The 27,220-nt window shown below is 38.6% G+C and overlaps 4 protein-coding genes across 11 annotated transcripts; 3 read left to right on the top strand and 1 right to left on the bottom strand.

Moving 5' to 3' along the window:
- The first annotated feature begins 1,852 nt into the window (after positions 1-1,852).
- Positions 1,853-6,790, top strand: LOC111805354 (uncharacterized). Of its 5 annotated transcripts, none has more exons than XM_023690405.2 (10): positions 1,853-2,013; positions 2,436-2,531; positions 2,786-2,862; positions 3,606-3,685; positions 3,887-3,947; positions 4,370-4,437; positions 4,536-4,617; positions 5,373-5,555; positions 5,700-5,819; positions 6,449-6,790. In XM_023690405.2, exons 2-10 carry the CDS (start codon positions 2,438-2,440, stop codon positions 6,617-6,619), a joined length of 936 nt encoding a protein of 311 aa, XP_023546173.2. In that variant the 5' UTR covers positions 1,853-2,013; positions 2,436-2,437; the 3' UTR covers positions 6,620-6,790. The 5 variants fall into 5 exon arrangements, with proteins under 5 accessions (XP_023546173.2, XP_023546176.2, XP_086984259.1 ...); XM_023690408.2 differs by lacking the exon at positions 1,853-2,013 and adding an exon at positions 2,020-2,164; XM_087128133.1 differs by lacking the exon at positions 1,853-2,013 and adding an exon at positions 2,022-2,350.
- A 971-nt stretch (positions 6,791-7,761) lies between these two features.
- LOC111805352 (uncharacterized) lies at positions 7,762-15,195 on the top strand. 2 transcript variants are annotated; one of them, XM_023690403.2, is made up of 15 exons: positions 7,762-8,152; positions 9,282-9,361; positions 9,491-9,608; positions 9,695-9,873; positions 10,847-10,929; positions 11,003-11,187; positions 11,434-11,495; positions 11,626-11,734; positions 11,814-11,933; positions 12,814-12,933; positions 13,072-13,192; positions 13,282-13,438; positions 14,369-14,441; positions 14,583-14,710; positions 14,797-15,195. In XM_023690403.2, the coding sequence occupies exons 1-15, from the start codon at positions 7,957-7,959 to the stop codon at positions 14,917-14,919; spliced, it is 1,854 nt and encodes a 617-aa protein (XP_023546171.1). In that variant the 5' UTR covers positions 7,762-7,956; the 3' UTR covers positions 14,920-15,195. The 2 variants fall into 2 exon arrangements, with proteins under 2 accessions (XP_023546171.1, XP_086984554.1); XM_087128428.1 differs by lacking the exon at positions 7,762-8,152 and having other exon boundaries at positions 9,504-9,608.
- A 726-nt stretch (positions 15,196-15,921) lies between these two features.
- Positions 15,922-18,767, bottom strand: LOC111805353 (26S proteasome regulatory subunit 4 homolog B). Its single transcript, XM_023690404.2, has 6 exons — positions 18,178-18,767; positions 17,545-17,790; positions 17,136-17,305; positions 16,825-17,041; positions 16,568-16,708; positions 15,922-16,354 (listed from the first exon to the last, which is right to left on the bottom strand). The coding sequence occupies exons 1-6, from the start codon at positions 18,661-18,663 to the stop codon at positions 16,271-16,273; spliced, it is 1,344 nt and encodes a 447-aa protein (XP_023546172.2). The 5' UTR covers positions 18,664-18,767; the 3' UTR covers positions 15,922-16,270.
- Positions 18,768-20,572: 1,805 nt separating this feature from the next.
- Positions 20,573-26,817, top strand: LOC111805106 (RAF-like serine/threonine-protein kinase 20). 3 transcript variants are annotated; one of them, XM_023690001.2, is made up of 10 exons: positions 20,574-20,860; positions 21,014-23,626; positions 23,721-23,822; positions 23,970-24,122; positions 24,362-24,525; positions 24,661-24,808; positions 25,134-25,256; positions 25,351-25,438; positions 26,010-26,440; positions 26,551-26,817. In XM_023690001.2, exons 2-9 carry the CDS (start codon positions 21,257-21,259, stop codon positions 26,174-26,176), a joined length of 3,315 nt encoding a protein of 1,104 aa, XP_023545769.2. In that variant the 5' UTR covers positions 20,574-20,860; positions 21,014-21,256; the 3' UTR covers positions 26,177-26,440; positions 26,551-26,817. The 3 variants fall into 3 exon arrangements, with proteins under 3 accessions (XP_086984581.1, XP_023545769.2, XP_023545767.2); XM_023689999.2 differs by having other exon boundaries at positions 20,574-23,626; XM_087128455.1 differs by lacking the exon at positions 23,970-24,122 and having other exon boundaries at positions 20,573-23,626.
- Positions 26,818-27,220: the final 403 nt, after the last annotated feature.

Consider the following 27,220-nt stretch of genomic DNA (forward strand, 5'->3'; position numbering starts at 1 on the left):
TAGGTGTATAATCCAAGAATTTAAGCTACTAAATTAGAATCGAGTAAGATTACATATTTCATGTCATGTGAACGAAAATAACAAAGTAGAATAGGGCTAAAATTATAATTTTACAAGACATTTAATTCCTACCAACCGTAAACCATAAAAGGCAAACAAGGTTGATTTTGATTTGGTCGAAGTTAAGAAAATGGTATATGGAAGAAAATAGAGCACGCGGTTAGAGCTATGATATTACAAGTGATATTGTTTTTTAAGGTAATGAGTAGCTGTGCCCACCATATCTACTAGGCTTCCAATTATGGGTCTTATGCTGCATTCAACGCAAACAGAGATACCCATAAGTCACCAAAAACTAACCTTCCCATCTCCAAATTTCAAAGCTTTCTTACATATGGATCCTCTAACTTCTGTAATCTTTCTTTCTTTGACCGTTGGTTGTTAATGTAATGTATCATCGGCAGCCTCACAACTTTACCGCGCGTCTATTCAGGAGAGGTTTGTTTCTCTCATCAAGCTTGATTGAATGTCTTTTAGTGCAGGCAATTGTTTGCACCGAAAGATCTGATGTGTGTCCTAGTGTACTGTTATCTACCATCTTAGTGGGAGAATAACTTTTGCGTTCATAGAGCTACCTTGCGCCCATCTCAAGTGATTTGTTAGATTGTTCGTTGTAATGGGCTTTTCTATTATCCTAGGTGGAGCTAAGTTGGCTCTTTTTCTCGGGATCTATTTATTTAACTTGTATTTTGTATGATTGTGATTCGTTTATATATTGACCTCGAACTCCTCACGGGGTCTTGCCTATTGATGTTCACTCGGGCCGATGTTTTTGGTTATCGGATGGAGGTAATTTGGATGCTCAACATTCTAATATCGGTTTTTAAATAAAAATTATGAATTCTTAGAAAATTTGTCTTTTGAGAAGATACTTCAATGGAAAATCTTAGTTTTATTTTAGTTGTAATATTGTCCCTATAATTTGGTCCAATCTTACCGATTGTTATTGAATTTATGACTTAGAATATGCTTGAAAATTGATTGAGATTGGCGTATTAAAGTATGTTAGAGATCGGTGGCATATATTTGTACTCATAAAGTTTAACTAGATTACATAAACCTTTGTGCGGCCAAGCATTAGAACGAGCTCAAAAGAACCAGATTATGTGGCACCAATCGTTAGGATAAGCTACGTGGAATTAGATAGCAAATATCAATCATTGAGTAAACTTGTGACACCAATGAACGAGATAAGTTCAAAGGAGCTAGTTGACCTACTCATTTAGCAGGTCATGAGACAACAATGATTAAGATATGAGCTTAAGAGAGCTAGACGATATGGTACTAATCATTGAGCTAGATCCAACTTGACTGTTTTTGAAGATACAATAGGTTGAACAAAACTTAAAATAATGACTAATTTTTATTTATATCCATAAGATACACTTTTCTTTTTCGATGACCCAATTATAAGAGATTTAAATTTAAGCATGTTTGGCTGTTCATGGACATAGTTTTCACGGTTAGAAAAGACGACAACCATTACTTTTGTTTTTTATAATGTGGTTATGTTATAGGAACGTTGTGAGATCCCACATGTTTTAAATTCAATAGGCCGACGACGATACGTAATGGGCTAAAGTAGATAATATTGACTAGCAGTAGGTTTGGGCTGTTACAAATGGTATCAGAGCCCGTCATTAGACAATGTAGTCCCTAAGGGGGTGGATTATGAAATTCCATGTCATCTTATAAGGATGTAGAAACTTCTCTTTAATAAACACGTTTTAGTACCATTGGCTAAAGGTGTGCTGATGGTGTATTATTCTTTCCTTCATAACAAGGAGCCAAAAGGGTATAAAAGCGAGAATATGAATATCAGGGAAAGGGCGGCAACCAACAGTTTTGTTCCATAGAGTAAGCATTTGCAGGAGCGAGCAAGGGATCTTCAATGGCTTCCCGTGGTGAAAATCCCTTGGTTTATCGTGGACATCTCTGGAACTTCCTAGAAAGGTAAAACACCATCTTGCCTTTCTTTCTCTGTCTTCTTCATGCTCATTTTCAAATCGTCGTGCACCATACTCGGACAAATCGAAGCTATCCTCTCTGAAATTCTTTTTTTCAACTTAGCCGTCCTTCAATTTGTTGTACTGCAAACGATAGAGTTCGTTTTGAATTTTATTTCGTGTTCATCTGAGGCGGAGAAGTTATTGGTTGTCTTTGAATCCCAAAAACCCTTTTCAAATTTGATATAGTAAATTTATCAGCATTCTTTTGCTATTTGTTTAGAATTTGAAATTTTCTTTGAGGTATTATTTCTTTAGTTGCTTTGAACTTGAGATCTCTGGGTGTAAGTTTCATTACTAATTGTTTGCTCTTAGGATCGGTTTTGATTTGGTGATTTATTATTAATTGAAAATTGAAATCTCTCGTAGGAATGGCTTTTCTAGAGGTAAAACAGAAACTCCTACGCGAGATTGAAGATCTAGGATTCCCAAGGGCCCGAGTTGTCCGAGCACTTCATAGTACTGGTGAGAATAATTGACTGACATTCATAGGTTGAGTATATCAATCACATGCTACGATTTGGTATGTGACAAAGTAGGAGCCATTTCACTATTTTCATTTCTTCACTGAGTGTGAATGGTGATAATAAACGATTGATAATGACAAACAATTCTCTTTTACCTCTGCATTCCAAATGTACAGCTAAAGATAGATGTAAGAGGACTGAGAGCCTTCTACTGTTTATCATTCTCAGAGAAGTACTTTCTTTGTTCTTCAGGGAATGTCAGCACTGAAGCTGCAATTAATTGGCTCATTGATCATGAGAATGATCCAGATATAGATCAAATGCCCCTGGTAGAATTCTTTATCTATATAGATTTCTTTACTACATTTCATTCATTCAGTTAGATTTATATTTTGATTGCATACATTCTTAATGATCAAAGATCATGTGAGATCCCACATCGATTGGAGAGAGGAACAAGTGCCAGTGAGAACGCTGCGCCCCGAAGGGGGGTGGGTTCCGAGATCCCACATCGGTTGAGGAGGAGAACGAAGCATTCTTTATAAGTGTGTGGAAACCTCTCCCTAGCAGATGCGTTTTAAAAATCTTAAGGGGAAGTCAGAAAGGGAAAGTTCAAAAAGGACAATATCTACTAGCGGTGGGCTTGGGTTGTTACAAATGGTATCAAAGTCAGATATCGGGTGGTGTGCTAGCAAGGACGCTGAGCCCCAAAGAGGACAGATACCGGGCGGTGGGCCAGCGAGGACGCTTGGTCCCGAAGGGGGTGGATTGTGAGATCCCATATCGGTTGGGGAGGAGAACGAAGCATTCTTTATAAGAGCGTGAAAATCTCTCCCTAGCACACGCGTTTTAAAAACCTTGAGGGGAAGCCCGAAAGGGAAAGTCCAAAGAAGACAATATGCCCGAAATGGAAAGCCCAAAGAGGACAATATCTGCTAGCCGTGGGCTTTGGCCGTTACAGATCAAAATACTGTTGAAATTTTTATACGATGTCATATATATTTCATGCTTTTCAACGCTGGATTAGATTTTAGTTTCATGCTGATAAATATAACTAAGGAATGTTATGCAGGTAGCAATAGAGATTGATCTTGAATCTCCTGAACCATTTCATATCACAGAGGAAATGAAAAGAAAGGCTAAGGAACTAAGGTATGATGTCATAATTTGTTTATTGTGAAAGACTTCAATGCTTTACACTTTTTTTCTTTTTCTTTTTTGTTTAATTTAATCACTATGCCATTTTATTTCACTTTAGAGCCACCTTAAATTTAGAATTTTATAATCTGAAGTGCCTTCACATTAAGTTCTCGAATAATTCCCTGAACTTCCCTGTTATTTTTCTCTGTTTAGGGATCAAATACGGAAAGAAAAAGAAGAAGAAGAAAAAAAGTTAGAAAGACAGAGGGAGAAGGTATCACATACAAATCTGTGATTTTTCCATCTTATTCTTTTTAACTGGTTGAAGATTATTTTGTATAAATGTAGTAAATTAGCAATAATTGCAAATCAACAGAACCGGTACATGAAGAGTTGTAAATTTAGCATTGATAATGCTATGGCTTGGAAATTTACCATTATATGTGTATTACTAGATGGTATATGGCGTTTCTTGGCATGCTTTTACAAATCATTCAATTATCACCATTTTATTACTTCACTATTTGGTGGCTCTAGTGTTGTAATTGTGGGTAACAAATTTTAAGCGTTGACCACTTGATATGCCCAACAGTCTCCAATCATGAATATATATATTTTGATTTTGGTTCCATTTTATGTTATTTTTAAGCTTAACTGTATGTTATTTTCATCAGTTAATGCTTGCAATTTTTATAGGACAGAATTCGTTCTGGTCAAGAATTACAAGAAGCAAAAAGAACCGCAGAAGAAGCTGAACGGAAACGGTGTGTTTTCTTTATTAGTCTCGTTCTTAATTTTCTTGTGTCACTTAAATCATTGTAACTTTCTGTTTGAATTGAAAGATTTACTCTTCTTTGCTCAGCTATATAGACTCTAGGCAAGCTGATAAACAGGAGGAGAAGAGAGCAAGGGAAAAAGTTCTACAAAAACTTGAACAAGATAAGGTTGCTCTCTCCACCACTTCTTTTATCTTACTACCAATAATATATTTCTCCATGATTTATAATTAAATGGCTTATTTTTATTTCCAACATGTGATCAATTCATCAATTTTGGTTTCTGTCTGGAAATTCTGTTCTTCATTCTGGTGCTCTTTACTAGTTGTTACTATCTGGAATTACAGCTGCCTATCTGATTTTTTTGCCTTCTCTGGTTTGGAACTAAGGTTGTATACTGGTTTTTGGTCATTAGTCTCAAAGCCTTGAAGGTGATGGTTTCCCAAGTCTAAGTTTTTATCTGCTTCAAGGAGATTTCTTGTCTTCAATCATCCAAATTAAAATACAGTTAAACCTGAATTTTCAAGTCACATAGATCCTTGAACTTTAAAAACGTGTCTTAAAAGTTTTTAAACTTTTGACTTTGTATATAATAAATCCTTAAACTTTCAATTTTTGTGACACACCCACGCGAAATATCATTTCTTGATTGTCAGGGCAGGAAAAATATTCTGATCATTGTAATGTTTAAACCTTCTGCCAATTGCTGCTACATTGCTTGTTACTTTTGACTAAGATCATATCCTGGATAAATATCACTTCAGCTTAGGATACGTTGTCTAGCTATAACTATAACAGGCTTGTTGCCAAAAAGGCTATAATTTTGTTGCTTCTTTTGAGCTAAGAGAACTGCTATGGTTAGGAAAAGGAAATTACAAAAGTTATACATTATAAAAAAATAAAAATTATGTACATCTCTCCAGATAGAAAGAAGGAGGAATAGTGGAATGCTCTCTGAAAGGTCTGAAAGCCTTGATACAAAATCTAACGCCACCGAAGCAGGGAAAAAGGATGAACTTAGATCGCAGAATTCAGTGCCAGCAACTTCAGTTAGTAAAGCAGTTTCTATGAGAGAATGCTTAAGGTCTCTTAGGCGCCATCAAAAGGTAATGATATCTATGGAAAATGTGTGACTCATCTATTGATGAACCATTCTTTTAAAGTCTTATCAGTCATGATTACTGCAAAACATCACAATTGCTAGATTAACATGCTTTCATGCTCCTAATTGTTCTATTTCTTGGTTCAAGGATGATTCTGATAAAGTGAGAACTGCCTACCGAACCCTCTTTATCTATGTCAGAAATGTAGCCAAAAATCCTGATGAGGAAAAGTTTAGGAAGATTCGACTCAGTAACCCTTTGTTCCAGGTAAACTTTCTAATCCTATATGTTGATTATGTTATGAACTCATAGTTACAACAGCATGTAAAATTTTCTACAAAAACTTAGATATTATCCACCAATGAGGTCCAAAAGTTTCTTGTAGTTCTTGGTCTTTGTTGCGTAGTAGTTTGAGCACTAAAGTAAATTAGTCTTCATAGACATTCAACTCATTAAAATTTATAAGATCATTATGAGCATGAGCACAGGAGAGCAAGAACTGATAATTACTAATTTATTAAGAATCATGTGAGATCCCACCACGGTTGGGGAAGGAGAATGCATAATTCTTTTTTATAAGGGTGTGGAAACCTCTCCCTCGTAGACGCGTTTTAAAAACCTTGAGGGAAAGTCCAAAAGAGAATATCTGCTAACGGTGAGCTTAGGCTTGGACTCTTACAAATCATGTTTTTGGTACTCGCAAGATCTCGTTCCATTTGCTCGTTTTTTTCTCTCCCAAGTCTTCTAATTACTCATTGCAATTGAGCTTTATGAAAACTTTAGCATGAGATCCAACTAAATTTTCATTTTTGAAGCTCTAAATTAGAAAGATTAGTGTTTAGGAAGTGCAGGCATTGTTGGAAGTAATGTCAGCATCTTGTTTTGTTCTTGAACAGGAGAGAGTTGGGAGTTTGAAAGGAGGGATAGAGTTTCTGGAGCTTTGCGGGTTTGAGAGAGGAGGAGAGTTTCTGTACCTTCCCCGGGATAAAGTCGACCGGAGGGCTTTAGTCACTGCTGGATCACTGTTAGAATCTGCAATGACAAATCCCTTTTTTGGTGCAATATAATCATCAGGTAGAGCCTGTTTATTGAATTTGTTCAAAACCTTCTTGCTTTGGAATTTAAACTTGAACTTTAAAGAATAATGTGCATGTTGGATATTGTTACAAATGTGTATGATTTTACTCATTCAAACAAGATCAAGATGGATCATCCATTTAATTTAGTAGCTTTTGTAATTAGGCATATTTTTTGTTTTATATAAATAAGAAGATGATCGAAGTATTATAGCTTTAATCAAAGAGACAAAAATTAGACTAAGAGATCTCGACCCTAAATTTGTTAAACAATCATGCTAATTAAATAGTGTAATCGTTCGAACCTATGACCTCTAGAACAAATGCATATATCTCAATTATTAAGCTATACTAATGTTTTACCATTTGAATTATAGATTTTGGTGATTATGAAGATATTTGAAGAAATTCTCTACAATTCTCAATCACAATTTTTTCATTCAAAAAAATTTGTTTAAAGTCTTATCATGTAATTTTGACCTAATTGTATAGTTCAAAAGCTCGTCTAATTACATTTTCATCTTAATTACTACTTATTTTCTAATAAAATAAATTTAAAGATTTAACCATAAGCTAAGTCGTTGTAAGGCAAGTGGGAGCTCTCCACCATGACTCTACCGCATTTGTTTGAAGTTTAATTTTAAAACTCATAAATACTTTTTTTTTTTTTTTATATCGACGTTTGACCAAATAAAATATCAACATAATCTTCATCGCTACAAATTTGGTAACACACCTGTTTTCTTTCGTATAATCACTACAAATTTGGTAACACACCTGTTTTCTTTCGTATAATCCACACACTCAACTATTTTTCTCATTTCTTCTTGATACAACGAGTATATCAAAAGAATGGAAGAACGAGAGTAAGAACGAACTAAATCGAAAGAAAAAAAAAAGTGTTTGAAAATTAATTAAAGAAGATGAGAGAGAAAATAGAATAGGAAGGAGATGTAAATATATTTTTAACCTTTTGTTTTAGTTATTAATTTAAATTAATGAAACTTTCATAAACTCATTAATGATAATTATATTTTTTAAAAAAGTTATTTTAAAATTTTAAAGATTTTCATAAATACATTGTAGTTTTTTTTTAAGGACGTCTAAGATAAAATTGTAAAAGTTGAGGGACTGGTATCTGTCCACCTCGAGCTAAGTTCATAACTAACTTGAGCTCAGCCGTTTGGATTCGATTGGATTGATGCATTACAACAATAAATCACAACATTGTTAATGCCCTGATTTACAAAAACAGGATTTATCGATCATGAATGATTAGCAGATAAGCACACACAAAGATCCAGATTATACATACCATAAATCCACGAATGCAACCAGAAATGCACGCCAAGAGAAATTCCTGGTCCGAGACATTTCCATTGCTCGGTCAGCAGAATCGGCTTCAATCGCTTCCTACTCGACTCCCTTCCTCTGTTGTCGGAATGACTTCTGCAACCGACGCCGTCATTCCCCCTCGACCGGTCTTCCTCGGCGTCAACGCTGGCACCGCCACCGCTCACGCAGGTTTTTCCTTCTCCTCACTCCTCTGTTTTGACTTACCGATCGATATTGTTTTCATTTGATTTTATTGCGTTCTGGGTTCAAATTGAGATGCATTTGAAGTCTGCATGTGCGGTGTTGTATGGGTTTTTGCACTCGAGGATGATGGATATTCATTGTCTGTTTTGGTTCTATGTGCTATGAAATGTGAAGGGTGTTGAACAGTGGGTGAGTTTTTTTTAATCTTGTGGGTGATCAACTGGAGGTTAGTTAGCAGCCGTACAAGTCGTTGATTGGAACTTTGTTGGCCAAGTTGGGGTGCGAGAGAAAGTGTTATAAGTAGAGAGGTCAGTTTTGGCTAGATGTGTTGTAATAGCCCAAACCCACCACTAACAGATATGGTCCCTTTTTGTCCGTTACGTATAGCCATCAGTTAGGAAGAGGTTTCCACACCTTTATAAGGAATGCTTCGTTCCCCTCTCCAACTGTTGTGGGATCTCACAATCCATCCCCTTGGAGGCCAGCGTCTCTGTTGGCACACCGCTCGATGTCTGGCTCTAATACCATTTGTAATAACCCAAACCCACCACTAATACATATTGTTCACTTTGGCCGGTTATGTATTGCCGTCAATCTCATAGTTTTAAAACCTGTCTGTTAGGGAGAGGTTTCCACACCCTTATAACGAATGCTTCGTTTCTCTCTCCAACCGATGTGGGATCTCACATGTGTACTCATTTACTCCTAGTTTGCTTGGTTGGGGACTCGATTGGCTGCTTCCCAACAGTTGAAAAGTACATAAAAACTTATTGTTGGCTTGTTTTGGCTGCTTAAGATTAACTAGTTGTTAGTTTCAAGGGGTTGTGAGATAGTTGGCACATGAGTTAGATAGTAGTTTGTATGCTATCCTAGTTGAGGCGGAAGAGAGCGTATTAAACATGTAAAAGATTAGCGAATTTGGATAGTAAGTAGATTCTGGGATTACTTTGTGGAAGAGCTAAGCATCATGAATATATCCTTGTATGTTTTGTTTCCAATGAACAGTAAAAAACTAAACAAAGTTCACGTTTTGTTGATCTTCCTGTCCAAATTCTGGTTCCTCAGATTTCCTTCTTTGACTGTTGCAATTTATTATATTGGAGTTCTGTTTCAGGTATTTTTGATGAGAGTGGGAAACTTTTGGGTTCTTCTAGTAGTCCAATTCAGATTTGGAGAGATGGAAATTGTATTGAGGTAATGTTCTTCTAGTAGCCCAATTCAGCTTGCTTCTGCCCATATAACAATGATGATCGTTTGTATAGCTGCCTGCCCAAAGATTGTTGGGCTTGCATGATTATTTATAAGCTTTCTATTTCAAACCAGCAATCCTCGACAGATATCTGGCATGCAGTCTGTGCTGCAGTAAGATTAGCATGCTCCAAGGCAAACGTCTCAGGGGAGGAAGTGAAGGGTCTTGGATTTGCTGCTACCTGCTCTCTTGGTCTGTCTGTTATTCGTCGGTCATTTTATCTTGCTCTATTAAAGAATGACCAACTCACTAGATAATATTCGTCGGTTTGTTTTCAGTTGCGGTCGACGCTGATGGTTCACCAGTTACCGTATCTTGGAGTGGTGATTCAAGAAGAAATGTAATAGTGTGGATGGATCATAGAGCTGTAGAGCAGGCTGAAAGGATCAACTCTTCCAATTCACCAGTATTACAATACTGTGGTGGATCTCTTTCCCCTGAGATGCAGCCCCCCAAGGTACTCAAATAGATGTTTGATCCTTTTTTTGTGCTATACATATTTGCTTAAAAAAAGGATCCATTTTCATTTATTTAGTGTAAAAGTATATCTGATATCTTATCTCCCTGAGCTTTGCACCAATGCACCCACATCCCCATCTTACTTAGGGTGTCTAGTTACCAATGTTGGAAAACATTTCTCTCGTACAACAAACTCTAATGATCATCTTGGTTAGATTTTCTTAGTGTAATAAATGCTTTTATAACATACTAAAGCGAGGAGAGAATATGTGAGATCCCACATCGGTTGGAGAGGAAAACGAATCATTCTTTTATAAGGGTGTGAAAACCTCTTCCTAGTAGATGTGTTTTAAAACCTTGAGGGGAAGCCCGGAAGGGAAAGCCCAAAGATGACAATATCTGCTAGCTGAGGGCTTGGGCTGTTACAAATGACATCAGAGCCAGACACTAGGCGAAGTGTTAGTGAGGAGGCTGGCACATCGATTGGAGAAGGGAAGGAAACGAGTACCAGCAAAGACATTAGGCCCCGAAGGGGGATGGATTGTGAGATCCCACATCGGTTGGGGAGGAGAACAAAGCATTTTTTAAAACGGGCGTGGAAACCTCTTATTAGCAAACGTTTTAAAACCTTTTGGGGAAGCTTGGAAGGGAAAGCCCAAAGAGGACAATATTGGCTAGCGGTGGGCTTGTGCTGTTACAGAATAAACGGACCCTTTGAGCTCAATTCTCACAGTTTCACTTTCTACTTTTATGTTTTGTATGCTTGTGTTTGACAACTGAGAGAAAGTGCAAGATACACCTTTTATTACAGATGCAGTCACTTTCCACTTTTTTTTTTTTTTTCTTTTCCGTTTCCACTTTCTACTTTCATGTTCTATAATCTGATCTTTGACTATTGAGATGAAGTGCATGATATGCCTCTTTTTATAAATGTGTCATGGAATATGCTATGATACAGATTATTCTTGCAGCTTCTCTGGGTGAAAGAAAATTTACCAGACACATGGTCAATGGTGTTCAGGTGGATGGACTTGAGTGATTGGTTGTCATATAGGTAAAGAGACTGCCAAACCTCTTGAAATTTCAATATCTTTCTTACCTATATGGTCATTATCTGCATGTTCTAGGGCAACAGATGAGGATACACGCAGTCTTTGCACCATTGTGTGCAAATGGAACTACCTTGGCCATGCACACATGTCACAGTACAACGAAAAGGATTCCCGAAACATGGAAGCTTGTGGATGGGATGATGATTTCTGGGAGGAAATTGGATTAAGAGATCTTGTTGATGGTCACCATGCCAAAATAGGTCTGAATGAATCACTTGGAAATATATCTTGGTTTTGAGTGTTCTTATTGATGAAATACTTAAAATTTCGACATCGTTTTTCACTGACGTGTTCCGAGCGCAGAACTATCTTGATTTATTTCTTGTATTAAGGACTCGTTCGTACATCCATTCAGAAGAAATGCAAGTTTCTCTCTGATAGTTTACCTTTTGATTGCAAAGGAAGTTTCTTGATTGTACAAAGTTAACAATGTATAATGTCATTAGGAAGAAGTGTAGCATTCCCCGGTCATCCCTTGGGTTCTGGTCTGACTCCAGAAGCTGCAAAGGTAAGAAATATGGTACTCAAAATTTTGACTTGGTTAGTAAATTCCATATTAGCAAATATGCATGCATATGCAAGGGGACAGGAGAAAAGTTTCAACTTGATTGAATCGCTTTTTTCTTCATGCTTATCAGGAAATGGGTTTGGTTGCTGGAATCCCTGTTGGTATTTCATTGATTGATGCTCATGCAGGTGGAGTTGGGGTGATGGAAAGTATACCTGTGCAAGGTTCTAATTCTAAAGGTTGTGGCTCATCCAATATATGTTCATCTTTTTTTCCTTAGTATATTTCATTCATTCATATTGAAAATAACTATTCTAGAATTCGATAAGGAGACGATATTGCATCGTATGGCGCTGGTTTGTGGAACATCTACCTGCCATATGGCTGTCTCAAGGGATAAACTCTTTATTCCTGGTGTTTGGGGACCGTTTTGGTCAGGTATGATTGAAATTAATTCCAATTTTTTGTCAAATTTTTCGTTTTGAATAGTAGCCTGGTAAGGAAGAAAGGGGCAGGTGGACTATGTTCTAAGTTCTAACTGGCACGATCAAAATGCTTGTACTATCAAAATGTACATGGATATGTTCTGTGCCAATTACGATCCCATATCGGTTGGAGAGGGGAACGAAACATTTCTTACAAGGGTGTGAAAACCTCTCCTTAGCATATGCGTTTTAGAATCGTGAGGCTGACGGTGATATGTAAAGGACCAAAGCGGACAATATCTGTTAGCAGTGGGTTTGGGCTGTTACAAATAGTATCAGAGTCAGTCATCGAGCGGTGTGCCAACAAGGACGCTAGGCCCCCGAGGGGGTGGATTGTGAGATCACACATCGGTTGGAGAGTGAAACGATGCATTCCTTATAAGGGTGTGGAAACATCTCCCTAGTAGACGCATTTTAAAACCGTGAGGCTGACGGTGATATGTAACAGGCCAAAGCGAACAATATTTGCTAGCGGTGGGCTTGGGCTATTATAAATGGTATCAGAACTCGTCACTAGGTGGTGTGCAAGCGAGGACGCTGACCCCTAAGGAGGGTGGATTATGATATCCCACATCAGTTGGAAAGGGGAACGAAGCATTTCTTATAAATGTGTAGAAACCTCTTCCTAGCATACGCGTTTTAAAACCGTGAGGCTGACGACGATACATAATGGGCCAAAGTGGACAATATTTACTAGCGGTGGACTTGGACCGCTACATATTTGTTATTTTGTAGTCATTGCTGCTGAGTTTAATTTGCTAAATAAAATACCTATATAATCACATGATTGCCATAAAAATACATACATGATACATGATTTTCTAAAACGACAGCGATGGTACCTGAGTATTGGCTCACTGAAGGTGGTCAGAGTGCTACCGGTGCTCTACTTGATCACTTAATTCAAAATCATGTCGCCTCTCCTCATCTTTCAAACTGTGCTGCTTCGCAAAGTATGACGTTTTTGTTATTATATTTTGATATTAATTTGTGTACTGTGATTAAAGTAGGGTAAACATCAATGATTGTGTCTAATCTGGAATGTTCTATCTCCTCTTTTCCTTTTTCTTTTTGTCTTTTTAATCTTTCAGATGTCCCTGTGTTTGATATTTTGAACAAGTTGTTGGAGAGTTTGATGGTTGATCTAAAGAGTCCATTTCTTGCTGCTTTGACTGAAGATATACACATACTTCCTGATTTTCATGGAAATAGGTGAATGGATGACTGAATCATTTGCCCTGTTCTTTTTGTTCCTTCCCCTTCTAGAGATTGTCAAAACACTTCATTGCATCATGGATTAGGTCTCCCATTTCGGATCCGAAAGCCAAAGGAGTGATCCATGGTTTAACACTTGACACAAGTGAGCAAGAGCTGGCTATCTTGTACCTTGCCACAGTTCAGGCTATTGCATATGGCACTCGCCATATTGTGGAGCACTGCAATTCCCATGGTCACAAGGTATGGTGAATTCATCTGTTTTTTTTTTTTCTTTTTCTTTTTTCAAGACAAATGGGATTGGAGAGTTGTAACGGCTCAAGCCTACTGCTAGCAAATATTGTCTTCTTTGAGCTTTTCCTTTTAGGCTTCCCCTCAAGGTTTTTAAAACGCGTCTGCTAGGGAGAGGTTTCCACACCCTTATAAAGAATGTTTCGTTCTCCTCCCCAACCGTTCTGGGATCTCACAATTCATCCCCCTTTGAGGCCCACAGTCCTCGCTGACACTCGTTCCCTTCTCCAATCGATGTGCGACCCCCCAATCCACCCCCTTTAGGGCCTAGCGTCCTTATTGGCACGCCGCCTCGTATCCATCCCCCTTTGGGGCTTAGCCTCCTCGTTGGCACATCCCATTTGTAACGACCCAAGCCTACTGCTAGCAGATATTGCCTCTTTGAGTTTTCCCTTTCGGACTTCCCCTCAAGGGTTTTAAAACGCGTCTACTAGGGAGATATTTCCACACCCTTCTAAAAAAATATTTCGTTCTCCTCCCCAACCGAGGTGGGATCTCACAATAGTATTAAACTAGTTGCGGCGATCTCTTGTTGCGTTAGAAAGATCCTCTTTTTTTCAATAAATTCTGAGTTTAGACACCCCACCATCCCTTTGATGTAACCCTGATCAGATCCTTATTGACTGCTACAAATAAATTTATTTCATTCTCTTTACCCACTGAATGCTAGCACTTTCTGATGGGTTGAAACGGAAAAGAAAGGATAGTTACAAAACTCATTAGAAAGAGCTATCCAACTTGAAGAACTGATATCTCTGTGCAAATGTTGTGTGTATCTTTGAAGGGGTTCCTGAGCAAAAGTTAAATATCTGTCTCAGCATTATGAACTCTATAGTTTATTTCAAGTATTTCTCCTTATTTTTGTTCCTTCTCCTCCGACAGATTAGCACTTTACTTGCATCTGGTGGCCTTTCAAAGAATTCATTGTTCATTCAAGAGCATGCTGATATTACTGGTTGTGCTTCACCTCTCCTCCCTCGATATGATATTTTCTAAGATTTATGTGTATCCTTCAGAACTAAGCATTTGGACTGTTTTTTCCAGTAGGTTGATATCATTTAGATCTTACACCTTGGTAACTTTGGTGATTGAGCAGGTTGTCCTATTATTTTACCTCGGGAACGCGAGTCCGTGCTCTTAGGTGCAGCCATTCTTGGAGCTGTGGCTGCTAGAAAATATTCTACTTTGCAAGAGGCCATGAAAGCTCTGAATGCTGCTGGTCAGGTATGCATCAAATTGTTCTTTCCTGTTTTCCCATGATCTAATTCAGGGACTAGAGTTTACCATTAAAATTTTGCTTCAATTGGCAGGTGATTTATCCGTCTACAAACCCGAAGGTGAAGGTATACCATGATGCCAAATACCGAATTTTCCGAGAGCTTTACGAGCAACAGTTGTCTCATCGCTCGATAATGGCACAAGCTCTGTCTTAGCTGGCGTCGATCGGTATCGTATTGCAAACGTTTCCTTCTTGTTATTATTCCATTCGTTTCTTCTTACGTATTTCTTTCTGTCTTCTGTCAAGCTCTCGCTTGCTTTGCTTCATCATCTCCTGGCCTTGCCTTTCTGGAGATGGCTGGACAGAATGAGAAGTGAAATAAGGAAACATTTTCACAGTTCTGATATTGTCACTGTCTATATAGATTAAAAAGTCAATAATTTTTTATATTAGAACTTTTTGGTTATTAATAAAGCTCTTAATTATAATATTTAAATCACTAAAATACTTTTTAAGAATAATTTCTGCTTTATTTGTTTGTTTTATTTGGTTCTCGTTATAATATTTGAATCATTAAAACGAGTTTTTTTAGATTCACTCCATGTTAGTCATGAACCCCTGAAAGGGCGGCTACCATGCTAGTCTCTTGGAGCAAATAGGATGATCGGACCGAGGGCAGCCCCCTCTTCCCCTCACTCTGCTTTCCCTAATATAAACCTCGAGTCATGAAAGACTTTCTGACTCTGCCTAGTCCGATCGCCCTATACGACTGGCACAGCCAAAAGGCGAAGAAAAAAAAAAAAAATCTAAACAAATACCCCAATTCAAGAATGGAAGACATCTAAATTCCCTACAAACATTCAAAGTCCAACCCTAAGATTTTATATCATACAAAGCCCTCCATTTATGAAGAAGTACAAACGCAAATCAGCACCACAAACACAGACTTCCAAAACTCATATACTTCATAACTCAACACCCGAAACATCGACTTATTAGCTCCACCGACTTACTAACCCCGACTTCATAGCCCAACTGAGGCACTCCTAAGTGCTTGAATTTTAAGATAAATCTCTCCCTTCCCCCTTTGCAACTAAAAGAATCTTCTGTAATTTGCTTTGGGGATGGATGTTTCCTACCTGATATTGTAATTTCATTCATCAACAAATTTGTTTCTTCTCAAATGAAAAGATACGAAAAGAAATAACTCATCACCTGACAATCATCAATCTCCGTCAATAAAATTTCAATGAACAGAAAAAATGTAGCCAGTTTGTGGTTGATACTACCTTCCTTGCTGCTGATTGTACTTCTCTCGCAGCAGCAGCATTACAAATCTCTAGATATAAATTCAAAGGGCCCATTCTTTTAACAAAAAGAACGTCACCCGATTCATCTCTAACAAATTGTCGTGTATCTCATTTCAAATCTAAAAGAAACGTCTCAACCAGGTAACTGGGTGCTAAATCCCCATTGTTCCAGATTAAATAAGGGGAAAATGAAGATTAAATCAAGCCCATGTGAATAGAGATGTGTACATGTTTTGCATCGACGTCCCGACTCCATTACATGTAAAGTCCTTCTGGAACTCCCTCTTTCTTTTTGAACATAACCTTATCTTTTGCTTTCTTAAAGTCTGCATGAGTCACCTGAAGAACAAAGCAAGTTATCACACGTTGATCATGAAGCCATACTATTATACCAGTAATTAAAGAACTATGCATACAACAGGAAACCCTCACTGTTTAGCTACCAATTTTCAGATATTGGTAACTTTATCGCGAGCTAAAATGCACTGCATGTATAGCTAGAGGAGAAAATTCTTGTTCAAGTTTATTAGTTGTTATGTACAATAGTATTACCTTCATTCTACGTTCTCTTAGAGCGAGCAAGCCAGCTTCGGTGCAAATTGCTTTGATATCAGCCCCAGAAAATTCGTCTTTGGTCATTACAAACTCTTCTAAGTTCACATCCTCAGCTAGTGTCATCCTTGATGTATGAATCTAGATTTTATGAACAGCAACGTTAATAAAACCATATGATAAAAAAAATGGTCGATTGCGATCAAAGTCACATTCAAGGGTACGGGTGGTTGTGGGCAAGAGGGTATTTGAAGCACCTGAAAAATGCGTCTTCTTGTCTTTATATCTGGAAGGGGAAATTCGATTTTTCTATCTATTCTTCCAGGTCGTAAAAGGGCAGGATCGAGGCTTTCGATTCTATTTGTAGCAAGAATCACTTTAACATCTCCTCTTGAGTCAAACCCATCCAACTGGTTCAGCAATTCAAGCATAGTCCTTTGAATCTCACGCTCGCCACCAGAATGAGCATCATACCTAGCCAACATATAAATACGTGCAATGCAATAAGGAATGCTGCTTGCATACAACATAGAAAATGTGTCCCAAGAATTTTCATTAGAATGAGCACCTCTTTGTACCGACTGCGTCGATTTCATCAATGAATACAATTGATGGGGAGTGATCATCTGCAACTCTAAAGAGCTCCCTGACCAATTTAGGTCCATCTCCCAAGTACTTCTGGATCAATTCACTTCCAACTACACGCAAGAAAGTGGCTGAAGTGGAGTTTGCCACTGCCTGAACACAATCAAGTTACAGATAAAGTCAAGCACAGCCTATGCAGCAAAGACTTTGCTGTAAATTCATAAACTAAAAGTTGGACGTCGACTTGGTGAGCAAATATAGAACTTCTAACAACCATTTCACTAGCGTGAGTTGGAATAAACATTACACCGTTGCTAAATCAATACTCGTCCTAATTTCCAGAGTAATGCAATTTCGTGTGTGTGTGCGCGCGTTGCTAAGTTAATAGATACCTTTGCGAGCAATGTTTTCCCTGTCCCGGGCTCCCCATAAAGTATAACTCCTTTAGGGGGTTTAATTCCAATGTCTTCATATAACTCAGGATGAGTAAGAGGAAGCTCTACAGCTTCTTTAATCTCCTGGATCTGAGCATCTAAACCACCAATATCAGCGTAGGATTCCAATGGAGCCTTCTCAATCTTCATAACAGATACCATGGGATCGACCTCGTCTTGAAGAAGCCCAACAACAGAAAGAACCTGAGTAAAGTGCAAAAAACCATCCACATTTCACAAATCAGAAAGTAATTTTCATCAATATTGCACTTCACCATAGACAAAATCCAATTTTCCCAGCAAGGAGTCATCATAAAACTTAATCTAGGGCTCATTTTTCGTTCAAATTTTCCCGAAGCGAACAAACCCTAACCCGATATTGTTCTCCTTGAGAAATTGATATGATTACATATTAAAAATGCACGAACGAGAAAAATGCAGCAGCTCAATAACCTAGAATCGAAGAATTGCGAAAAGTAAACAGACCAATTGCAAAAATCCATCTCAAAAATGCAGATTTATCCAACTCCTCGACGTTTTCCAGTTACAGAAACGAAACATTGCCAGATTAGGTACTGTAACAAAACCTACCTTGTTGTGCATAAGAATCGCACATCCAGGCTCCAGTTGGTCTTTGTCAACAAACGACAAGATCCCGACATAGTACTCCGGACCGACAGACGACGACACAATCGCATGATTCTCGTCAATCAGCTCCTCCAGATTCCCAACGCTCATGGGCGACCCACGAAGGTCGTCGACCTTAGATCTATCTTCTTCATTCTTCTCCTCCTGGGGCTTCAACCGTTCCTGATTGGTAACAAACTCCTCCTCCATGAGCAAATAGTCCTTGACTCGATCGAGCTTCAGAAGGCGGAGCTTGCACTTGGTGTGTGGAGTGACCGTCGGTAGGCGGGAGGCGGCGTCAGGACCCTTCTGCTTCCGCTGCTTGCGGCCGACACGCGACGGAGGCGCCGCTGGCTCGAACTTTTTGTCCTTCTTGTTGGGATCATCTTGCTTGCGGTCGCCCGGAAGACCACCCTGCCGGTTGAGTCCGCCGGGAGTGCCTTGACCCATGTTTGGTGAAGTGAGAAGAGAGGTGAAAAGGCAAGGGAAGCTCGATGTGAATGTGAATACTACTGAGAATGAATAGAATGTTGCCCAAAAATCTCTCCTTTTGGACGGCTTTTGAATCAACAATTATACCACCAAACTAAAACTATATTACATTACATGTATAATTATAAACGACATCATTATCAAATCGACTATCTTATATGCAATGTCGTAGAGATGTTCACCGAGTGATGACGGAAATGTCTTATATTAGGATTTGCATAGAGATTCCAGTTGTTTTTTCTTAAATTCGAGATTTGCATCACTTTCATACACGTAGAACTTACTAATCGAACAGTACTTTCCATACTCCCTAGTCTTCGTAGGATATGCATTACTTTCGCACACACTGAATATTTTTTTCCCCTCTCCAACTGATGTGGGATCTCACAATCCACCCTCTTGGAGGTTAACGTCCTTGCTGGCACAAAGTGTATAGCTTTGATACCATTTGTAACAACCCAAAAATCGCTAGCATATATCATCCGCTTTGGTCCGTTACGTATCCGTCAATTTTACGATTTTAAAACACATCTACTAGGGAGAAGTTTCCACATCATGTTTCGTTTCCCTCTCCATCTAACCGAGGTGGGATCTCACATAAATAGTCATTCATATTATTGCTTTATTATAAAGATTTTGGATATTAAAATGAAAGTGGTGTATCATGTTTCTTTAAGCCATGAACTTGTTCTTTTGCATTTCTTGTGTTTAGATTTGCATACTAGAATCATTCAAGTAGGATTAATGAAACTATTTTGTGGAGTGAAATTACAGATTTGCATACTAGAATCATTCAAGTAGGATTAATGAAACTATTTTGTGGAGTGAAATTACAAGTTTAGAAACTAGTTTCCTTTACTCTTATTCTTTATCTTGATCGTCAAGTTAATCTGTTTGGGAAGCTCGTATTTCAATTCTCAAAGCTTTTTGGGTATGTCGAAATACATAGGTAGTTGAATTTGAAAAAGACTCGGTTAATTGCTCTCAAACATGCTAGATCATTACCCCATTGAAGAAGTGAGGTGGTCGACATACATCTATATATTCCTCTACATCGATGTGAGACCGCCACCAAATCCACCTCTTTTGGGGGCCAGCGTCCTTACTGACACACCGCCTCGTGTCTATCCTCTTTGGGGAACAGCGAGAAGGCTGGCACATCGTCCGGTGTCTCGCTCTAATACCATTTGTAACGACCCGACCCACCGCTAGCAGATATTGTCTTCTTTGTACTTTCCCTTTCGGGCTTTCTCTCAAGGCTTTAAAACGCGTTTGCTAGGGGAAGGTTTCCACACCCTTATAAAGGGTGTGTTGTTCTCCTCCCAAAACAATGTGGGACATCACACGTTGTATCCATGAATATGCCATTGATGCTCTCATGAACAATTAGTCTGCAATACAATAATAATACAAGTTCTTCTCGAGCCAATGAAAGAGTGGAACCCCAAAATTAGTATTTAAAGAAACTATTTATTATTTTTCCTATATGTAAATGTTTCCGTCCAAAATGACAAAAATCAAATGACAAACTCTTACAAGCACAATTTGACAACACTTTAAAATCGAGTCACATGTGATCATCATAAAACACTAAAATTTTCTATTAATGAATTTATAAAAGATTTAAGGAAAGCATAGAAATTGGAATAAATGACTAGAAATTAAAGTGAAAAAGTGACATAAATAGAAAACACTTGAGAAAAAGTAAGATATATTTTGTTTGGAAAGGGAAAGAGAATAGCAATAAATGGAATAGGCATATCCTTGGAGGAGATAAATAAGATGCTGAGACGAACGCTGAAACCACGTAGTGCCACGTGGGACGCTACCTGGCGAACGGGCATCGCATCTTCCCTTGGAACCACCCTCGAAAAAAGAAGAAGAGGGAAAGAACCAAAACAAAAAACTAAGCCACCATTCCCATGGCGGTCCTCTTTTTCAATCGCCATCTCTTCCAATCATCTTCTTAGTTTCATCCTCGTCTCAGACTCTGTCTGCTGATGGACACTCTCTCCCTCGGACTCCCCATATTCAGAACCCTCTAAGGAGGGAGATTTTGCGTCTTAGTTGTAAACGAATTCACTTTAGCCTCGAATTCCCATCTGGGTTTGTTTAGTTTATCATTACCCTGCTGCCTTTTGATTCGTTTTCTCAGGTACCCAATTCCCGCTTCTTTGTAAATTGGAGGATGTGAATGATTTTTTGATCTGTTCTTAGAATTTCTCCATTTTTCTTTTAAGTTTTGTTTCTGGGGTTGCTTTGTTTTGGTTGATTCATTACTATTTTCTTCTTTTTTCTTCTCGTTTAGAATGATTTTGTCGGGATGTTTTTTTTTATTCCTGATGATGTATCAATTGGATATGGGGAAACCGAAGGATTTGGTTCGTTGAAAACCGAGGAACTTGGGAGTTGCTTTCTGGGTTGGTTTCAAAATTTTGGTTTGTATTAGGATTGCGTGATTTTGTTGTCGTGTGTGATTAGATTCAATGTTTGAGCAAGACTAAGAACCGCTGCATCGATTAGTGACGTTCAAATATCAGGCTGCAAACAGATGGATAGCCCTTTGACATCGATCTCAGCCCCTAATTCCTCACCTGTTTCGAATCCTGGTTCGAATGATGAAAACCCGCGTGTTAAATTCCTGTGCAGCTTCTTGGGAAGTATAATGCCTCGCCCCCAAGATGGCAAGCTGCGTTATGTTGGGGGAGAGACAAGGATTGTGAGTGCTCCGAGGGATATTACATATGAGGAGTTGATGGTTAAGATGAGGGAACTTTATGATGGGGCTGCAGTGTTGAAGTACCAGCAACCAGATGAGGATCTTGATGCTCTTGTGTCTGTTGTCAATGATGATGATGTGATTAACATGATGGAAGAGTATGATAAGGTGGGTTCGGGTGACGGATTCACTAGGCTCAGGATATTCTTGTTTTCGAATCCGGAACAAGAATGTTCCTTGCCTTTTGTGGATGGGGATGAGAGGGATACTGAGAGGCGATATGTAGATGCTCTTAATAATTCAAATGATGTGAATGATTTTGTTCGACAACAGCAGCCAGATTCCCCTGTAATTAGTGGCATAGATGATGTGCACGGGATAGAACATTTTTTGAACCCAATGAATATTGAAGGTAGTCTTCACACCCAGAGGGGTTGTGAGCCCTTGTCACAATATCAGCTGCATCAGCTCGCAGTCCCTTATATTGGATCTGGGCAGCAACAACAATCCGTGGCTCAAAGGTATAGTGAAATGGAAGCTCCATGGAGTCCTGCTTTCGTTTCACCCAGGCATCCTGGTCTGTATGATCCAAGACCAGTGGGAGAATATCCATCTTCTCCATCTGCGTGGTACCGTCTGCCATTCCCTGAGTTTCCAGATAAATACTTTGAAAGAATGCCTGAAGACTACGCCAGGGAGCAAATGAATCACCAGTATATGTATGAACATCAACCACAATCTAATGAGAACATTGTCTGGCTGCCAAATGGACCTATTAGTGAAAAGTCAGGTTTCCCTGGTAATATATTACACGGACATGGTGTTCCTGATGGGAATAGTTCTTGTGAACACTGTCGATCAAATTATCATCGGTATCAAACACACATGGAGCAAGCTAATATGTTAAATGGACTTCCTCATGAATACTCTCAGAATAGGGAGGCATTGATGCAAAAGGCTGACACGAAGTTCCATCATGGTATTTTCCCAAATGAGCAGAATATTAATGATCCTCGATCTGCTTATAACGAGACACCACCCCATGAGAGAGGATGGGTTATGCAACACCAGATGAGCGTGCGGGGGGATGACACAAGAACATATGTTTCTGGGGCTGGACGATTGAATGATCACTACATTGTGGATGGTTCTGGCTCAAATTTTCCTCCTACACAAAGTAATATAACTGATGGCTACCAAGCTTCCATGAATTTTCATGATGAGGTATTTCGTGACCAGGTTGTGCCTAGTGGGCAACATATGTGTGTTCCTCCTCCTGAAGATCGTGGTGTTGGTTATATGAATATGCCTTATGGATATGGAGCAGATCCTCAATATCCTCCTGTGGCACACAGGCATATGCCTGGAAATGCTGCCTGGCGAAATGTTCAGAACCCGTCACATGTTGCTCCTCCTTATGAAGCATCTGTTTCCATTCAGCAAGGGAATGTGACTGTTAATCCAGGATATATCAGAGCCATGCAGGAGGGTAGCCCCCGCATTCATATTGGTACGGACCATCAAAATCCTTGGCATGAATCCTCACAGAAAATGTTGGGTATTGAGGGAGCAACTGGTTCAGAGCATTTACCTGCACTTGTTTTGAAGACCAATTCGACCATGGTTGGCCATGACAACCAACAATTCACAAATTTAGAACATATCCAACCACATCTAGATAAGATAAACCTCATCGCTTCTCCTTTGCAGAGATCAGATTCATCTTCAGCATTTATTCATGAAAAAATGGTTTCACCTTTTAATCCTAGCCAAAATCCACAACCGAGGACTGTTAGTGTGATTAATGAAGCTATGATGATGGGAAGGAAAATTGTGCCTGGGGAAGGAAACGAACACATGATAACTGATATGGGGGAAGCTGACATTTCTGAAGCAGGCGTTGTATCTCATCCAGAGCAGAATAACACTGATGATACATATTCCAAGGATGTACCCCCTGAATCGTTAAATTCAAATTGCACGAACACTCCAGTAGATAATGGTGATGACTTGAAATCTGATGTAGAGACTCTTGAAAATCCAAAACTATCTGTCAGCCGTCTGAGTTTCTTACCTGAGTTGATTGCATCTGTGAAAAGAGCAGCATTAGAAGTATCGGAAGAGGCAATGGTTGAAGAAACCGCTCTAAGGACACCTGATTCAATAGGAAAAAAAGAGACAGCTAATGAGCTAGGCTCCTTGGTTAGGACAAAGCAATTGAGCAATTTTATTTGACATTTGACAATATTTTTTCATTGTATTTGTTTATGTTTTTGTTGTTTTCTTTGCCGTACAGAACGCCCATGGGGAACCTGAGTTGGAAACTGGGAGTGAGAATCAAAGCTCCACAATTGAGCCAACAAAGGCTGAAGAAGAAGCCATTTCAAGAGGATTACAAGTAAACTTATAATTATGCTCATCTTCTTTCACCTCATACTTTTGTCCGTTTCTGGAAGGCGCTTTGGCTATTCCTTGTGTTCATTTATGACTTTGCTTATGCTTTTCACTCGTGCTTTGATGCTTTATCTTTGTATTCTTTGTTTAGACGATTAACAATGATGATCTGGAGGAGATTCGTGAACTAGGGTCTGGGACTTATGGTGCTGTTTATCATGGGAAATGGAGAGGTTCTGATGTTGCAATAAAGAGGATAAAAGCTAGCTGTTTTGCTGGACGACCCTCAGAAAGGGAACGTCTGGTAGAATCTTGGACTTATTGCTCTTCCTTTGGCTAGGCATTTATGGTTCCGTTGAATGAAGAACTTGGTCCATATCTTGCCATATGCTTGTTACTTGTTCGTGTGTCAACGTATAGTTTGTGTAACCAAATATTGACCAGCTTTTTTATACCACTTTTTGTATTGATTTGTTACTCATTCAGTTCAATGTTTTGGTGGACTACACGCAGTTATCGATTTTTACTTCTTTCCTATAACAGATTGCAGATTTTTGGAAGGAAGCTTTGATATTAAGTTCCTTACACCATCCAAATGTTGTTTCCTTCTATGGTATTGTTCGTGATGGTCCTGATGGTTCCTTAGCAACAGTGACAGAATTCATGGTAAATGGATCATTGAAACAGTTTTTGCACAAGAAGGACAGGTAAATTGTTGTGGGATAGTTCTTATTTCACTTTCTTAACGATCGTTTGTTCTTTCATTGAATGTATTTCATGTTAAACTGCTATGATAGTGAGTCGTACTGGGATTGTGATCGTAAATACTACCTTTTCTATAGGACAATTGATCGTCGTAAGAGACTAATTATAGCCATGGATGCTGCATTTGGGATGGAATATTTGCATGGGAAGAATATTGTACATTTCGATTTGAAATGCGAAAACCTTTTAGTGAATATGAGAGATCCTCAGAGGCCTGTTTGCAAGGTATACTGAGCTAAATTTGTTTGTGGTTATTATTTCCTATTCTGTTTTGTAGCATACTTTCTTCCTGTTATTCGTGTCGGGACCTATAGGCTTGTATAAATCCACTGCTTTTGTTCTGTTCTTTGTTTTCAACTTTTTCGATGTTCAGCTCATCAGACATATTGTCGATGAAACCAACGGTTCAAAACGTTTTTCTTTCAACTAAAAGCTATAAATTTCCTCCCATCGTGCTTTTCAAGCGAAAAAATATTGAACCGTGGGGGCATTTTGTGTCTTGGGAAGCACCTCAATTCTAAGTTCACATGCTGTTTGCATGATTATTTAGATCGGTGATTTGGGATTGTCGAAGGTGAGACAACACACGTTAGTATCGGGAGGGGTTCGTGGAACTTTACCCTGGATGGCACCCGAGCTTCTTAGTGGGAAAAGTAACATGGTGACAGAGAAGGTAGGCTCACCCTTTTCTCATTCTTACCACTTCATTTGGCTAATCGCATTTTTAAAGCTTATCTGTATACTTAAACTGTTTTGGTTGAATACAGATTGATGTTTACTCATTTGGGATTGTTATGTGGGAAGTACTCACGGGAGATGAACCGTATTCAGATATGCATTGTGCATCTATAATCGGTGAGCATTCAACTATTTGAGTAACTTCATGCTCTCTTATCTATCAGCTATGCATTGTTTCTTTTTAAACTATGAGCAAATGCACTATTCACGGTTCGGCACAAGCAGGAACGACCATGAATCCGTGAAATAATTTTGAAATTAACATTTGTTTGCTGTAGTAATGTCAATGAGATCTAGGATAATTATGCACATATATGATATTGGAAAGGTACGTATATTATTTTCCGTACTTTTTTTAATAATGCAATCATATCTTAAGCTTACTACTGATTAAAAATATTCGGAACATTATATGAATAAGAAATTATCAAGACTGCTAGTGGCGATATTATCCTTTTTTGAGCTTTCCCTTTCGAGCCTCCCCTCGAGATTTTTAAAACGCGTCTGCTAGGGAGAGGTTTTCACACCCTTATAAAGAATGTTTCGTTCTCTTCTCCAACCGATGTGGGATCTCACCACATGAAACTGGCTAATAGATCTGTAGTCTATCCATCAAAGAAATGTGGGATCTTTAAAGTAGGCCAAAAAAATGTAATTTCACTGTATCCTTCTTGTTTCTTGTTTGCAGGAGGAATCGTAAACAATTGTTTACGTCCAGAAATCCCGACATGGTGCGACCCGGAATGGAAGGCTTTAATGTCAAGCTGCTGGGACTCAGACCCAGCTATGAGACCATCATTTTCAGAAATTTCTCAGAAGCTAAGGAATATGGCAGCTGCAATGAATGTGAAATAGTACTAAATCTTGGATACAGTACCAACCCATCCACTATTCCATTCATATGCTAAGCCAAAAATTGGAAAAAGACATTAAAAAAAAACAAAACATGAAGCATAATTTTTGAAACTTTACGGCCGCCTGCTGATGATTCTCAAAGTATAAGAAGGCTATTAGATGTGATGTCATTCTCTTGTGGAATCCTTTTCGTGTTCTATACACTGCATTGCTGGGAGACTACAAGTACAGATATGAAGGAGATCCATGATAGGCAATGGGAATGTAAGCCTAAGCCTTCTCTTTTCCTCTTCTTTTCGACTTCGTGAGTATTCGGGCTAGTTTAGTTTTCTCGTACTTGTTATTTGTACTGATTCCCTGATTCCCTACCTCAGGACTTCACCTCGGAGTTTGGCGTTGGAAGCATACGCCATACGGTACGATACGGTACATTTGCCATGATTTTCTGGAAGACCTGTTTTTCTGAAATTTTTGTTTTTGAGTTGTGTGTTGGGAGTATATGTAAATAGGGTGGTGGGGGGAAGGAAAGGGAGTGATGATACTGCAACAAGCCTACAATGTACTTCCATATCTGAGATGAAACTGAATTGAAGTTATTAAACATATAAATTTTGAGAAGAAAAGATGTTGGTTTGGGTGAATTTGGTTTCCATTTTCTTTTCTATGTTTGGATTATTTTCCCGGACGTAGTACCTAGTACGCCCACAAGATCTACAAGATCTAGCCCTTTCGATATCGAAGTAGAGTTCGTTCTTTGGTGTTTGGACGACATAACCATCGTATCGTTAACGAAGATTTGGTAGTACGTAATAAAGGGGAAAAAGAAAAGGAAAGAGGGTTGTGAATGGTTGGTGAACTTGGGGAAGGAGGAGCAAGAGACATGTGAAGTCATCAAGTAGTGAATGGATTTGCAATTTGTTCAAAGGGGAAAAGTGCTTGGACATGACTGCAACTACGTGCTATAGGTTTATTTTCTCTTTTACTTTAATTTTCATCAAAATATTTAAATCTTTAAACACAAAAATAAGTTTTCATCACTTGTAT

Source organism: Cucurbita pepo, chromosome 11, assembly GCF_057944985.1.
Source record: "Cucurbita pepo subsp. pepo isolate OVF chromosome 11, ASM5794498v1, whole genome shotgun sequence".
Taxonomy (NCBI): Eukaryota; Viridiplantae; Streptophyta; class Magnoliopsida; order Cucurbitales; family Cucurbitaceae; genus Cucurbita; species Cucurbita pepo.

Coding starts and splice junctions, on each gene's coding strand:
- LOC111805352 (XM_023690403.2), top strand. CDS start 7,957: ATGCAACCAGAAATGCACGCCAAGAGAAATTCCTGGTCCGAGACATTT. Junction 11,496..11,625: donor TGACTCCAGAAGCTGCAAAG/GTAAGAAATATG, acceptor CATGCTTATCAG/GAAATGGGTTTGGTTGCTGG. Junction 14,711..14,796: donor CTCTGAATGCTGCTGGTCAG/GTATGCATCAAA, acceptor TTCAATTGGCAG/GTGATTTATCCGTCTACAAA.
- LOC111805354 (XM_023690405.2), top strand. CDS start 2,438: ATGGCTTTTCTAGAGGTAAAACAGAAACTCCTACGCGAGATTGAAGAT. Junction 3,948..4,369: donor TAGAAAGACAGAGGGAGAAG/GTATCACATACA, acceptor CAATTTTTATAG/GACAGAATTCGTTCTGGTCA. Junction 5,556..5,699: donor CTCTTAGGCGCCATCAAAAG/GTAATGATATCT, acceptor TCTTGGTTCAAG/GATGATTCTGATAAAGTGAG.
- LOC111805353 (XM_023690404.2), bottom strand. CDS start 18,663: ATGGGTCAAGGCACTCCCGGCGGACTCAACCGGCAGGGTGGTCTTCCG. Junction 17,042..17,135: donor GACGCAGTCGGTACAAAGAG/GTGCTCATTCTA, acceptor TATGTTGGCTAG/GTATGATGCTCATTCTGGTG. Junction 16,355..16,567: donor TAAGAGAACGTAGAATGAAG/GTAATACTATTG, acceptor TTTGTTCTTCAG/GTGACTCATGCAGACTTTAA.
- LOC111805106 (XM_023689999.2), top strand. CDS start 21,257: ATGGATAGCCCTTTGACATCGATCTCAGCCCCTAATTCCTCACCTGTT. Junction 23,823..23,969: donor CCATTTCAAGAGGATTACAA/GTAAACTTATAA, acceptor TTCTTTGTTTAG/ACGATTAACAATGATGATCT. Junction 24,809..25,133: donor CTCAGAGGCCTGTTTGCAAG/GTATACTGAGCT, acceptor ATGATTATTTAG/ATCGGTGATTTGGGATTGTC.